The sequence below is a fragment of the Eubalaena glacialis genome, chromosome X (assembly GCF_028564815.1).
Source record: "Eubalaena glacialis isolate mEubGla1 chromosome X, mEubGla1.1.hap2.+ XY, whole genome shotgun sequence".
NCBI classification, from domain to species: domain Eukaryota; kingdom Metazoa; phylum Chordata; class Mammalia; order Artiodactyla; family Balaenidae; genus Eubalaena; species Eubalaena glacialis.
Genome location: NC_083736.1, coordinates 35275917 through 35291455, shown reverse-complemented (window position 1 = coordinate 35291455; position 15539 = coordinate 35275917). Strand labels below are relative to the sequence as shown.

Sequence of the window (15539 nt, the reverse complement as noted above, 5' to 3'; positions counted from 1 at the left end):
TTGTTACTGATTTCTAGTTTCATACCAATGTGGTCAGAGAAGATACTTGGTATGATTTCAGTCTTCTTGAATTTTCTAAGACTTATTTTGTGACCTAACATATGGTCTATCCTAGAAAATGTTTTGTGTGCACTTGAGAAGAATGTGTTTTCTGCTGATGTTGGATAGGATATTCTGTGAATGTCTGTTAGTTATATTTGGTCTATAGTGTTGTTCAAATTTGCTCTTACCTTATTGATTTCTCTGTCTGGATGATCTATCCATTGTTGAAAGTGGGGTGTTAAAGTCCCCAACTATTACCGTATTGCTGTTTACTTCTCCTTTTATTTAGCTCTATTAGTTTTTGCTTTATGTATTGATATTTCAGTTTTCCAATGTGGGGCACATCAATAATTATAATCTTTATAACTTCATGATATAGTGATCCCTTTGTCATTATAAAATCACCTTCTTTGTCTCCTTTTACCATTTTAAAAATTAAAGCCTATTTTGTCTGATTTAACTACCCCTGACTTTTTTGAGTTATTTGCTTAAAATATTTTCCCATCCATTTACTCTGCCTATGTGTCTTGAAGGCTAAAGTCATTCCTGTAGGCAGCATATCATTGAATCTTTTTTTAAAAAAATCCATTTAGCTATTCTGTTTCTCATTTGGAGAACTGAATCTGTTTACATTTAAAGTAATTATTGATAAATAAGGACTTATGCCATTTTGTTAATTGTTTTCTGGATCCATTTTTCCTTCTTATCCTGCTTTCTTTTATTGTGTTTTGATGTTGTGAGGTATTAGTATGCTTTGACTTTATCTTATTCTTTGTAATTCAGGTTTATCCCTTGTTACCATGAGGCTTACATTCTAAAAAATCTTAAAATTAAAACACACTATTTTAAACTAATACCAACTTAACTTCAATAAAGTCTTAAGCTTTATACTTTAACTTCTCCTCCTTCACATTTTAGGTTATTGATGTTACTATTTACATATTTTTAATATTGTGTACCTAATAAATTACTGTAGTTTCAGTTATTTTTACCATTTTTTTTTTACTAACTTACCTTACCTTTTAAAAAATTTTTATTTTATATTGGAGTAAAGTTGATTAAAAATGTGTTAGTTTCAGGTGTACAGCAAAGTAATTCAGTTATACATGTATCTATTCTTTTTCAAATTCTTTTCCCATTTAGGTTATTATAGAATATTGAGCAGAGTTTCCTGTGCTATACAGTAGGTCCTTGTTGGTTATCTACTTTAAATATATCAGTGTGTACCTGTCAATCCCAAACTTCTACTCTATCCCTCCCCCCTACTGTTCCTCCCTGGTAACCATAAGTTCATTCTCTAAGTCTGTGAGTCTGTATCTGTTTTGTAAATAAGTTCATTTGTATCATTTTTTTTTAGATCCCATATGTTAGCAATATCATATGATATTTGTCTTTCTCTGTCTGACTTACTTTACTTAGTATGATAATCTCCATGTTAGTGCAAATGGCATTATTTCATTCTTTTTAATGGCTGAGTAATATTCCATTGTATATATGTACCGCATCTTCTTAATCCATTCATCTGTCGATGGACATTTAGGTTCCTTCCATGTCTTGGCTATTGTAAACAGAGCTGCAGTGAACATTGGGGTGCATGTATCCTTTTGAACCATGTTTTTCTCCAGTTATATGCCCAGGAGTGGGATTGCGGGATCATATGGTAGCTCTATTTTTAGGGTTTTTTTCTCCTTATAAATTTATTTATTTATTTATTTATGGCTGTGTTGGGTCTTCATTGTTGTGCGCGGGCTTTCTCTAGTTGTGGTGAGCGGGGGCTACTCTACGTTGCGGTGTGCGGGCTTCTCATTGTCGCAGAGCACAGGCTCTGGGCACGAGGGCTTCAGTAGTTGTGGCATGTGGGCTCAGTATTTGTGGCTCGCGGGCTCTAGAGTGCAGGCTCAGTAGTTGTGGTGCACGGGCTTAGTTGCTCCGCAGCATGTGGGATCTTCCTGGGCCAGGGCTCGAACCCGTGTCCCCTGCATTGACAGGCGGATTCTTAACCACTGCGCCACCAGGGAAGCCCCTACTTTTAGTTTTCTAAGGAACCTCCATACTTTAAGTTCTCCATAGTGGCTGTACCAATTTTACATTCCCACCAACAGTGTAGGAGGGTTCCCTTTTCTCCACACCCTCTCCAGCATTTATTGTTTGTACACTTTTTGATAATGGCTATTCTGACTGGTGTGAGGTGATATCTCATTGTAGTTTTGATTTGCATTTCTCTAATAATTAGTGATGTTGAGCATCTTTTCATATGCTTCTTGGCCATCTGTATGTCTTCTTTGGGGAAATGTCTATTTAGGTCTTCTGCCCGTTTTTTGATTGGGTTGTTTGTTTGATATTGAGCCGCATGAACTGTTCATAAATTTTGGAGATTAATCCCTTGCAGGTTGCATTGCTTGCAAATGTTTTCTCCAATTCCGTGGGTTGTCTTTTTGTTTATTGTTTCCTTTGCTGTGCAAAAGCTTTTGAATTTAATTAGGTTCCATTTGTTTATTTTTATTTCTATTACTGTGGGAGACAGATAGAAAAAAATATTGCTGCAATTTATGTCAAAGAGTGTTCTTCCTCTATTTTCCTCTAAGAGTTTTATGGTATCTGGTCTTACATTTAGATCTTCAGTCCTTTTTAATTTTATTTTTGTGTATGGCATTAAATAATGTTCTAATTTCATTTCTTTTTTACATGTAGCTGTCCAGTTTTCCCAGCACCATTTATTGAACAGACTGTCTTTTCTCCATTGTATAGTCTTGCCTCCTTTGTCGTAGATTAATTGACCATAGGTGCATGGGTTTATTTCTGGGCTTTCTATACTGTTCAATTTATCTATATGTCTGTTTTTGTGCCAGTACCATACTATTTTGATGACTGTAGCCTTGTAGTATATAGTCTGAAATTAGGGAGCCTGATTCCTCCAGCTCCATTTTTCTTTCTCAAGATTGCTTTGGCTATTCAGGGTCTTTTGTGTCTCCACACAAATTTTAAGATTTTTTTTGGTTCTAATTCTGTGAAAAATGCCACTGATAATTTGATAGGGATTGCACTGAATCTGTAGAATGCTTTGGTTAGTATAGTAAATTTTTTTTGAATTATTTATTTATTTATTTATTTTTGGCTGCATTGGGCCTTCATTGCTGCACGTGGGCTTTCTCTAGGTGCGGTGAGCGGGGGCTACTCTTCATTGCAGTGCACGGGCTTCTCATTGCAGTGGCTTCTCTTGTTGCGGAGCACGGGCTCTAGGCACACGGGCTTCAGTAGTTGGGGCACACAACTCGAACCCGTTGCAGTTAGTTACTCCACGGCATGTGGGATCTTCCTGGACCAGGGCTCGAACCCGTGTCCCCTGCATTGGCAGGTGGATTCTTAACCAGTGCGCCACCAGGGAAGCCCTAGTATAGTAATTTTGACAATATTATTTCTTCCAATCCAAGAACATGGTACACCTTTCCAACTGTTTGTGTCATCTTTAATTTCTTTCATCAGCATCTTATAGTTTCCAGAGTACAGGTCTTCTGCCTCCTTAGGTAGGTTTATTCCTAGGTATTTTATTCTTCTTGATGTGATGATAAGTGGGATTGTTGCTTTAATTTCTCTTTATGATATTTCATTGTTAGTGTATAGAAATGCAACAGACTTCTGTGTATTAATTTTGTATCCTGCAACTTTACTGAATTCATTGATGAGCTCTAGTAGTTTTCTGGTAGTGTCTTTAGGATTTTCTATGTATAGTATCATGTCATCTGCAAACAGTGACAGTCTTCTTTTCCAGTTTGGATTGTTTTTATTTTTCTTCTCTGATTGCTGTGACTAGGACTTCCAAGTCTATGTTGAATAAAAGTGGCAAGAGTGGGCATCCTTGTCTTGTTGCTGATCTTAGAGGAAATGCTTTCAGCTTTTCATCATTGAGTATGATGTTAGCTGTAGGTTTGTCATATATGGCCTTTATTATGTTGAGGTAGGTTCCCTCTATGCCTACTTTCTGGAGAGTTTTTATCATAAATCAGTGTTGAATTTTGTCAAAAGCTTTTCCTGCATCTATTGAGATGATCTTATGACTTTTAATTCTTCAAATTGTTGATGTGGTGTATCACACTGATTTGCGGATATTGAAAAATCCTTGCATCCCTGGGATAAATCCCACTTGATCATTGTGCATGATCCTTTTAATGTATTGTTGGATTTTGTTGGCTAGTATTTTGTTGAGGATTTTTGTGTCTATGTTCATCAGTGATATTGGCCTGTTATTTTGTGTGTGTGTGTGTGTTATCTTTGTCTATTTTTGTCTAGTTTTGGTATCAGTGTGATGGTGGCCTCATAGAATGAGTTTGGGAGTGTTCCTACTTCTGCAGTTTTTTGGGAATAGTTTCAGAAGGATAGGTGTTAACTCTTCTCTAAATGTTTGATAAAATTCATCTGTGAAGCCAGCTGGTCCTGCACTTTGGTTGTTGGGAGTTTTTAAATCACAGTTACAATTTCATTACTTGTGGTTGGTCTCTTCATATTTTCTATTTCTTCCTGGTTCAGTCTTGGGAGGTTGTACCTTTCTAAGAATTGTCCATTTCTTCCAGGTTGTCCATTTTATTGGCATATAGTTGCTTGTAGTAGTCTCTTATGATCGTTTGTATTTCTGTGGGGTCCATTGTAACTTCTTTTTCATTTCTGATTGTATTGATTTGGGCCCTCTCCCTTGTTTACTTGATGAGTCTGGCTAAAGGCTTATCAATTTTGTTTGTCTTTTCAAAGAACCAGCTTTTAGTTTCATTGAACTTTTCTATTGTTTTCTTCATCTCTGCTTCATTTATTTCTGCTCTGATTTCTGATTTCTTTCCTTCTGCTAACTTTGGGTTTTGTTTGTTCTTCTTTCTCTGTAGTGGCTTTAGGTGTAAGGTTAGGTTGTTTATTTGAGATGTTTCTTCTTTCCTGAGGTAAGATTGTATTGCTATAGACTTCCCGCTTAGAACTGCTTTTGCTGAGTCCTGAGTAGGTTTTGGATCATTGTGCTTTCATGTGTCTCCAGGTGTTTTTTAATTTCCTCTTTGATTTCTTCAGTGATCCATTGGTTGTTTAGTAGCATATTGTTTAACCTCCATGTGTTTGTGTTTTTTTATAGTTTTTCCTGACGTTGTGGTTGGAAAATATGCTTGATATGTTGTCAATTTTCTTTAAATTTACCGAGGCTTACTTTGTGGCCCAGCATGTGATCAATCCTGGAGAATGTTCCATGTGCACTTGAGAAGAACATGTATTCTGCTGCTTTTGTATGGAATGCTCTATAAATATCAATAAAGTCCATCAGGTCTAATATGTCATTTAAGGCCTGTGTACCTTATTGATTTTCTGTCTGGATGATCTGTACGTTGGTGAAAATGGTATGTTAAAGTCCCCCATGATTATTGTTACTGTCAATTTCTCCTTTTATGACTGTTAGTATTTGCCTTATATATGAGGTGCTCCTATGTTGGGTGCATATATATTTATAATTCTTATATCTTCTTCTTGGATTGATCCCTTGATCATTATGTAGTGTCCTTCTTTGTCTCTTGTAACAGTATTTTAAAGTGTATTTTGTCTGATATGAGTATTGCTACTCCAGCTTTCTTTTGATTTGCATTTGCATGGAATACCTTTTTCCATCCTCTCACTTTCAGTCTGTATGTGCCCCTAGATCTGAAGGGTGTCTCTTGTAGACAGCATATATGCGGGTCTTGGTTTTGGATCCATTCAACCAGTCTGTCTTTTGGTTGGAGCATTTAATCTGTTTATGTTTAAGGTAATTATTGATATGTATGTTCCTTATTGCCACTTTCTTAGTTGTTTTGGATTTGTTTTTGTAGGTCTTTTTTCTTCTCTTCTTCTTTTGTTCTATTCTCTTGTGATCTGTAGATTTTCAGTTTGTGGTTCCCATGAAGTTTTGATATAGCAGTCTATATATAAACGAGATTGTTTTAAGTTGCTCCTCTTTTAATTTCAAATGCATTTCCAGTATCCTGCATTTGTGCTTTCCTCTTCTCACAATTGCTGGTTTTGATATATTTGTGTGTATGATTTCCTACCTTTACTGTATGCTTGCCTTTACCAGTGAGCTTTTCCATTCGTAGTTTTCTTGTTTCTAATTGTGGCCTTTTCTTTTCTGCCTAGAGAAGTTCCTTTAGCATTTGTTGCAAACCTGGTCTGGTGGTGCTGAATTCTCTTAGCTTTTGCTTGTTTGTAAGGCTTTTGATTTCTCCAAATCTGAATGAGATCCATGCTGGGTAGAGTAATCTTGGTTGTAGGTTCTTCCCTTTCAGCACTTTAAATATATCATGCCACTCCCTTCTGGGCTGCAGAGTTTCTGCTGAAAAATCAGCTGATAACCTTATGGGGATTCCCTTGTATGTTATTTGTTGCTTTTCCCTTGTTGCTTTTAATGTTCTTTCTTTGTCTTTAATTTTTGTCAATTTGATTACTATGTGTCTTGGCGTGTTCCTCCTTGGGTTTATCCTGCCTGGGACTCTCTTCACTTCCTGGACTTGGGTGACTGTTTCCTTTCCCATGTTAGGGAAGTTTTCAGCTATTATCTCTTTAAATATTTTCTCAGGTCCTTTCTCTCGCTCTTCTCCTTCTGGGACTTCAATAATGCGAATGCTGGAGCGTTTAATGTTGTTTGGCCTGAGGTGTCCCAGCACTGGAGCCTACAGGCTGTTGTGTGGGGCCAGGTCTTGATGAGAAAATGGCGTCCTCCATGAGGGCTCACGCCAATGAGTACATCCCAGAACTACTGCTACCAGTGTCTTTGTCCTCGCAGTGAGCCACAGCTGCCCCCTCCCACCCCCGCCTCCGCAGGAAACCCTGCAATACTAGCAGGTACATCTGGCCCAGTCTCTTATGAGGTCACTGCTTTTTCCCCTGTGTCCTGGTGAGCACGAGACCTCGTGTGTGCCCTCCAAGAGTGGAGTTTCTGTTTCCCCCAGTCCTGTGGAATTCCTGTGATCAAACCCCACTGGCCTTCAAATCTAGATTCTCTGGGGGCTCCTCCTCCCATTGTCAGACCCCCAGGCTGGGGAGCCTGATGTGGGACTCAGAACTTTCACTCCTGTGGGAGAACTTCTGTTGTATAATTATTTTCCAGTTTGTGGTTCACCCATCCAGTGGGTATGGGATTTGATTGTGCCCCTCCTACCATCTTGTTGTGGCTTTTTCTTTGTCTTTGGATGTAGGGTATCTTTTTGGGTAGGTTCCAGTGTTGTTGTTTTTTTAAATTTATTTGTGCTGCATTTGGTCTTCGTTGCTGCGTGTGGGCTTTCTCTAGTTGCAGGCAGGGGTTACTGTTCGTTGCGGTGCGCGGGCTTCTCATTGCGGTGGCTTCTCGTTGCGGAGCACAGGCGTTAGTAGTTGCGGCATGTGGGCTCAGTAGTTGTGGCTCGTGGGCTCTAGAGCACAGCTCAGTAGTTGTGGCACACAGGCTTAGTTGCTCTGTGGCATGTGGGATCTTCCTGGACCAGGGCTTGAACCCCTGTCCCCTGCGTTGGCAGGCGGATTCTTAACCACTGCGCCACCAGGGAAGTCCCTCCAGCATTTTTTTTTGTCGATGGTTGTTAAGCAGTTAGTTGAGATTTTGGTGTTTTCGTAAGAAGGGGTGAGCTCATGTTCCCCTACTCTGTCATCTTGTCTCCATTGACCATGTTTGTTTTGTAACTTTTAAACTAGAGCTGTAAGTGAATTACATACCACTATTACCATATTACAGAATCCAAGTTTGACTGTATTTTCCATAGCAGTGAGTTTTACACTGCCTTCTTATGTTTTTATGATGTTAATTATCATCCTTTTATATTTATCCCTCAGTATCTGCAGGGAACTGGTTGCAAGACTTGCTGCGGACACCAAAATCTGTGGATGCTCATGTCCCATTGTCAGCCCTCTGTATCTGTGGGTTCCCCATCCATGGATCCTCCAGTTGTACACATAGTACGTGGTCCATGGTTGGTTGAATTTGTGGATGCAGAACCTGTGGATATGGAGGGCTGACTGTACTTCCACTCAAAGAACTTCCTATAACGTTTCTTGTAAAGCATGTCTAGTGATGATGAATTTTCTCAGCTTTCGTTTTTTAGGGAAAGTATTTATCCCTCCTTTATTTCTGAAGGGGAGCTTCACTGAGTGTAGAATTTCTTGGTTGACAGTTTTCCCCCCAACATTTTTTTTTTAAGATTTTTTTTTCATGTGGACCATTTTTAAAATCTTTATTGAATTTGTTACAATATTGCTTCTGTTTTATGTTTTGGTTTTATGGCTGTGAGGTATGCGGAATCTTAGCTCCCCAACCAGGGATTGAACCCACACCCCCTGCATTGGAAGGCAAAGTCTTAACCACTGGACTGCCAGGGAAGTCCCCCTCCACCCCCAGTATTTTGAATATGTCCTACCATTCTCCTCTAGTCTGAAAAATTTCCATTATGAAATCCACTGATAGTCTTATGGAGGTTCCCTTGTATGTAACTTCTCTCTTTTCTCTTGCTGCTTTTAAAATTCTTTGACTTTGACTTTTGAAAATTTAATTATAATATGTCCTGGTGTAGCCCTATTTGGGTTCAACCTATTTGGGATCCTTTGGGCCTTTTGGATCTGGATGTCTAGTTCTCTCCCCAGGTTTGGGAAGTTTTCAGCCATTATTGACTTAAATACACTTTTTGTCCCTTTTCTCCTTCTGGAATTCCAAAAATTCAAATATTTTTCTTTGTGTACCATAAGTCCCTTAGGCGCCCTTCAATCTTTTTTCATTATTTTTCCTTTTTGTTCCTCTGACTGGATAATTTCAAATGTCCTGTTTTCCAGGTTTCTGATTCTTCTGCATGGTTGAGTCTGCTTTTGAAGCTCTCTATTTTTTTTTTTAAATTAGGCTGCATTGGGTCTTCGTTGCTGCGCATGGACTTTCTCTAGCTGTGGCAAGTGGGGGCTACTCTTCGATGCGGTGCGCGGGCTTCTCATTGCAGTGGCTTCTCCTTGTTGGGGAGCACGGGCTGTAGGTGCGCGGGCTTCAGTAGTTGTGGCACACGGGCTTCAGTAGTTGTGGCTCACGGGCTCTAGAGCGCAGGCTCAGTGGTTGTGGCTCACGGGCTTAGTTGCTCCACAGCATGTGGGATCTTCCTTGACAAGGGCTCGAACCCGTGTCCCCTGCATTGGCAGGCGGATTCTCAACCACTGCACCACCAGGGAAGTCCGAAGCTCTCTATTGAATTCTTTGGTTCAGTTATTCTATTCTTCAGCTCTGTGATTTTTTTCATGGTTTATATTTCTTTGTTGAACTCATTTTGTTTACTTCTCTAATTTCATTTAGTTGTCTGTTCTTGTAGCTCACGAAACCTCTTTAAGATGATTATTCTGAATTCTTTGAAAGTTCATAGCTCTCCATTTCCTTAGGGTCAGTTATTGGCCCTTTATTACTTACCTTTGGTGGTATCATACATACTTGCTTTTTCATGATCCTTGATTCTTTATACCAGTGTCTGTTCATTTGAATAAGTGATCTCTTTTTCCAGACTTTAAGGTTTACTTTGGCAGAGACAGTTCTTCACCAATCAGCTCTGTTTAGGTTTCTGGACGTGTCTGCTGGTAACATCCTTGGGCAGGTGGGGCCTGTTATTAGGGTCAGTTTGGGCAAGGCATCTGTTCGAGCTCTGAGGTTAGGGGTGGGGGCGTGCCACTGGCTGAGAACAGCTGGATAGGACTGCTATCTTGGTTCCCTGCCCAAATACAGCTGTAGGGTGGGCTTCATGACTGTCTGGATTCTGGTCAGGCTTACTAAATGCTTTGGAGTGGGTACTACTAAACCCAGCAGTAGGTGGGGCTATGAATTAGCTTCCCTGCCCTGGCAAAAAGCAGCAGGATGGGACCCAGGGCCTGCGTGGCTCATTGTCTGGGGACTCAAATCAGGCAAGAGTGTGCACTGAATATTTTAGTTAGGTGAGGCCACTAGTTTTCCTTTGCAGACAGAGAAAGCCATGGGCTGTACTCTATTCAAGCGCCACTGTAAGCAGGGCTGTTAGATGGGCGATGCAGCTTCCTGTGTGTTAGGGTTAGGTTCCTTGGTCAGGTGGTCTGAAGGTAGTATTCAGTAATAAGTGAGGTTGTGAATCAGCTTCCTTTCCTGGGCACAGCAGGAAAAACACCTCAAGTGCCACTAATGCTCTTTGTTGGTGGTCTTGACTCAAGCCAACTCATGCCGCAAGTTCCCTGGCTGAACAGGGCCAGTTTGTTTGCCCTGGCAGCCATCAGCTCTGCCCACTCTCCTCTCAGCTTAAGAGTTGCTGGGTTACACAGCTTCCAGGTGTTCTCACAAACCCTTCCTATCAGATGGGGGCCACACTCCACAGTGCCTAGGGCTATAACTTGGGCTCATGCCTGGGTGGCACTGGGAGGGCCCACTTCAGGCAGCTCTCAAATTTTCCCAAACAGGCTTTCTGGTCTGGAAGGGCCAGGAGCCTCAATCTGTAGTGGGTGGGGCCACGTATCACCTCCCCTGCCTGGGTGTAGCAGAGGAAATCTCCAGAGGGAGAACACAAAGATGGCATCCCTGGCCTACGTTCCCCGAGGGCCTCTCTGTAGGCCTCTAGATGTATGCCAAGCCTGAAGCCTGCCCATAAGGTTGATGATCCAGGACAAAAAATGAGGTCTCTTCCACAGAAACTGGGGGTGTGTTTCAGTCTGCTGTCTGTGCAATGCCCCAGGGGTGGTAGCCCACCAAGAACTGTTAGAGTCGCATGGGACCCAGGAATTCCAGCCCCTCTGGTCACCAGAGCCAGGCCATCAAGGGCTGTCCCTGGGTGGCAACTGCTAGGGCCAGGTCACCAGATGTAAAAAACCAGGGCATCAGATGAGGGTTGGAATCGCTTATCCTTATTTCTTCACCATGCTCATGTTGCGGGGGCTTCGGGAAGGCGGGTGTGAGGGGTGAAAACAAGGGCAGATTGTGGGACACTGGAAATATTCTTTTGTCCTTGCAAAGACAAATTAGAATCCTCTGGGGGTGGTCTTGGACACTTTTTAGGAAATTTGGCTCATGCAAAGTCTCAGCCCATCTAGAAATACATACACTGCCATTTTGCTTAGGTTTTCAAAATCTCATTGCCAAGCCATTTCTGAATGATTCCTCTAGGAAGGTATTTAGGTTTTATAGCCACTAGTTGAACTTGAATTTCTCAGCTATCTTCAGGACAGTTTGGAGTGGGCAAATAAACTTCCCCAAACAGAACAATACTGCTCCTGTGGGTCTGTAGTTTGACATGGAATTTTCTTTAACCGTGCTCACACCTCCCTGCTTGGGTTTTTTTTTGTTTTTTTTTTGTTTTTTTCCAGCAAGCACAATGTGGCCTGGATCTTCGACACATCACCATAGTGGAGCTGGTAGGTGTGTTCCCGACCCTCATCGGCAGGATAGGAGCAAAGATTATGCCTCCAGCCCTAGCTCTGCAGCTCAGGTAGGGGGAAGTTCTGTTCTTAAGTGTTATTACCTATAAAAAGTGCTTTTTTTCTGATCAGGTTCCCTGATTTCTCTCTATTCATTCTTGATTCCAGGCAACCTTCAACCTTTAATTACTTTTATTCTGGGAGTATTATAACAATATTAATTGGCATGTGGCTGCTTGTCCAAATACATGATGCAGTGGGTAATTACCAGGGTTCCTTCCCCCTCCAGGTGTTTTTGCTTTGTCTTTGTTTTTTTTCCCCTTGGTGGGAGTGGGATGGGAAGGGGACAGAATGCAAAAAGGATTTAAGCAATCCTTGGTCTTAAGAGGGCAGGCCTCCAATTTAGCCTTTCCAGGCTTGGCCTCTTTTTCCTCCATGCTTCCAGGGCACTTGTCCATAGTCCCATTTTAACAACTTTTGGTAACACTTAAAAAGCCAGAATCATGGTGTTCAGACTCTGAGTAATGGTGCATTAAAAAAGCAGAATTCAACAGCCAAAAGGTAATTTCAGAGCAACCCAAATTTTTACTTGTATCTTTTGACCACTGTGAAAAGGACAATTAGCATAAAGCAGAGCTCCTCAAAATCTTCCTTTCTCACCTTTTTCTCTCACACTCTGCAAGGGAGGGGGCAGATCTCTGTTCTATATAATCTCATGGTCCCAAGCTCTTGGTGGCTCCACCATCTTGTAGCATCAACATCCCAGAATACATTACTTTCAGGTTTCTGCAAAGGGGGAAAAGAGTAAAAACAAACCATGCCACTTTTTTTTGGCTTCATATTGGAAACATAAAATTGCTGTCTCTCAGTCCCTTGGCCAGAACTCATCACATGATTGCGATCAGCCTTCAAGGGAGATTGGGAAATGTAGTCTTTCTATATACCCAGGAAGAAGAAAATGAAATAGAATGTGGTGAACCCTATCACAGATTTTCAAAGAGGTTCACAGAAATTCCTTGAGAGATTATGATAGAAATATGTCCTTAGCAAGTGATGTTACAGATTGACACAATAGCTTCTTTTTTCTAACTTCCTTATTTTCCATCTGCCTTCTGACCCTCCACATGTTTGATTTATACCTCTCTCCACGCGAAGAGAGTCTGCCCCATCTACACCAGGGTCAAAAACTCAGAAGGCGAGGGATGGAAAAACAAAAATAGGCCTGAATTCTCTTTAGTTGGCTGAAGGAAGGAGAAGCCTGGGAATACTCAGAAGCTTTTATTTATTCATTTTTTATCCTACTGCATTTGCATCTAGTACGTCCCTAGGGGTAACACTTTTGAGGTCAGTACCAGATGTTTTCAAGATTTGCTACCTAGTACCTAGCACAGTGCCTGGTACCATGTTGGTGCTAAGTAAGTAAATGACTCTAAATGGAAACAGCTTTACTATTTCCAGGGGTGATAGTAGCCTTTAAGAGCATATTTATAATTACCAACACTCCAATTTGAAGATAAGAAAACTTAACAGGATTGTTGACATCTGAAAAATTTTATTGAAAATTCTCAAAGTAGGTTTCATGAAGCTATTGCTTATTTAGAACTAACTGCTCATATGCTATGTCACTGATTTTTTTAAAAACCTGTTGCAGAATTGACTAAAGGGTTTTTTTCTGAATTGCAGATATATAGAGAATCTTAATGTGATTTTTAAATTGTTTAAATTTGAAGAATAGAAAAGTCTGATTTAAGAAAACTGCTATCATTCAGGTTTTATATGTTGGGGCTACTGTAGACCTCTGTAGGCTGAGGATGATTTAAACAAATAAGTTGTATAAATGAATTATGCAGTGGTTCTCAAGCTTTAGCCTGCCTCAGAATCTCCAGGAGGACTGTTAAAACAGAGTGCTGGGCCCCACCCCCAGAGTTTCTGACTCAGTTGGTCTATGGCAGGGCCTGAGAACTTGCATTTCTAGCAAGTTTCCAGGTGTTGCTGATGCTGCTGGTCTGGGGATCACAGTGAGTGAACCACTGGCCTTGTGGTTTTACCAAAGGCTTCACAGGTTTGAACTGGAATGTCCTATTGTTTTCAGTGTACACGTCTTTCAACTCCCTGGCTAAGTTTATTCCTAGGTATTTATTCATTTTCATACAATTATAAAAGTGATTTTTCTTTATTTCTCTTTGTTACTGTCTTATTAGTGTATAGAAATGCACGAGATTTTTGTATATTTATTTTGTATCCTGCAACTTTACTGAATTGGTTTATTAATCTAACAGCTTTCTGATGGATTCTTTAGGGTTTTCTATGTATAATATCATGACATCTGCAAATAATGACAGTTTTACTTTATTTTCCAATTTGGATGCCTTTTTTCCCCCTTTTTCTTGCCTACTGAGTCTGGCTAGGACTAACAATATCATATTGAATACAAGTGGCAAGAGTGGGCATCCTTGGCTTGTTCCTGATCTTAGAGGAAAAGCTTTCAGCTTTTCACCATTGGGTATGAAGTTAGCTGTGGGCTTGTTTATATATGGCCTTTATTATGTCGAGTTATGTTCCCTCTATACCCACTTTGTTGAGAGGTTTTTATCATAAATGGATGCTGAATTTTGTCAAATGCTTCTTCTGCAGCTATTAAGATTATATGATTTTTATCATTCGTTTTGTTAATATGGTATAACATGGTGATTTGTAGATGTTGAACCATCTTTGCATCTCTGGAGTAAATCTCACTTGTATGATCCTTTTAATGTATGTTGAATTCTGTTTACGAATATTTTGTTGAAGATTTTTGCATCTGTGTTCACCAGGGATATTGGCATGTAATTTTCTTGTGTCCTTGTCTGGTTTTGGTTACCAGCTAATGGTGGCTTTGTAAAATGAGTTTTGAAATGTTACCTCCTCTTCTAGTTTTTGGAAGAGTTTGAGAAGGATTAGTATTAATTCTTTGAATGTTTGGTAGAATTAATTCTTCTTTGAATGTTTGGTAGAATTCACCAGTGAAACCATCTGGTCCTGGACTTTTTGTTTGTTTGTTTTTGATTACTGATTCCATCTCCTTAATAGTAATTTGTTCAGATTTTCTATTTCTTCATGATTCAGTCTTGGAAGATTGTATTTTTCTAGGAATTTATCTGCTTCTTCTAGGCTGTCAAATTTGTTGGCATATAATTGTTCATAATAGTCTCTTATCCTTTGTATAGCTGTGGTATCAGTTGTAATGTCTCTTCTTTCATTTCTGATTTTTATTTGAGCCCCCTCTGTCTTGGTGAGTGTAGCTAAAGGTTTATCAATTTCACCTTTTCAAAGAACCAGCTCTTGCTTCATTGGTCTTTTCTATTATCTTTTTAGTCTCTCCTTCATTTATTTCTGCTCTGATCCTTATTATTTCCTAACTTCTACTAACTTTGGGCTTTGATTTCTAATTCTTTCAGGTGTAAAGTTAGGTTATTTTGAGATTTTTGTTTCTTGATAAGTATTTATTGCCCTGAACTTCTCTCTTAGAACTGCTTTTGCTGCATCTCATATAAGTTTTGTTGTTTTATTTCCATGTTCATTTGACTGAAGGTATTTTTTTGACTTCTCTTTGACCCACTGATTGTCCAGTAACACCTTGTTTAATCTCCACATTATTTATGAATGTTTCCAGTTTTCTTCCATATTTGATTTCTAGTTTCATACATTGTTATCTTAAAAGATGCTTGATATGATTTCAATCATTTTAAATTAAGACTTGTTTTATAGCCTAACGTGATCTATCCCAGAGAATGTTCCATGTGCACGTGAAGACTATATATTCTATTGCTTTGGATGGGATGTTCTGTATGTATCTGTTTAAACCTATGTGGTATAACGTGTTAAAGGCTGTTTCGTTACTGATTTTCTGTTTGGATGATCTATCCATTGTTGTAAGCTGGATATTAAAGTCCCCTACTATCATTGTCCTACTATTTCCCTTTTAGGTCTGTTAATATTTGCTTTATACATTTAAGTGCTCCTATGTTGGTTGCATATATATTTACAAATATTATACCCTTTTGTTTGATTGAACTCTTTATCATTATGTATTGCCCTTCTTTATCTCATTATAGTCTTTGTTTTAAAGTCTA

General features: G+C 39.7%; 1 protein-coding gene across 2 annotated transcripts in view; it reads left to right on the top strand.

Moving 5' to 3' along the window:
• SRPX (sushi repeat containing protein X-linked) overlaps positions 1 to 15539 on the top strand; it is a 105356-nt gene that overhangs the window by 77909 nt on the left and 11908 nt on the right. For both annotated transcript variants that reach the window (XM_061178000.1, XM_061177999.1), the window contains one exon: positions 11377 to 11498. In XM_061178000.1, coding sequence (XP_061033983.1) covers positions 11377 to 11498 — 122 coding nt within the window. The remainder of the gene's footprint in view (positions 1 to 11376; positions 11499 to 15539) is intronic.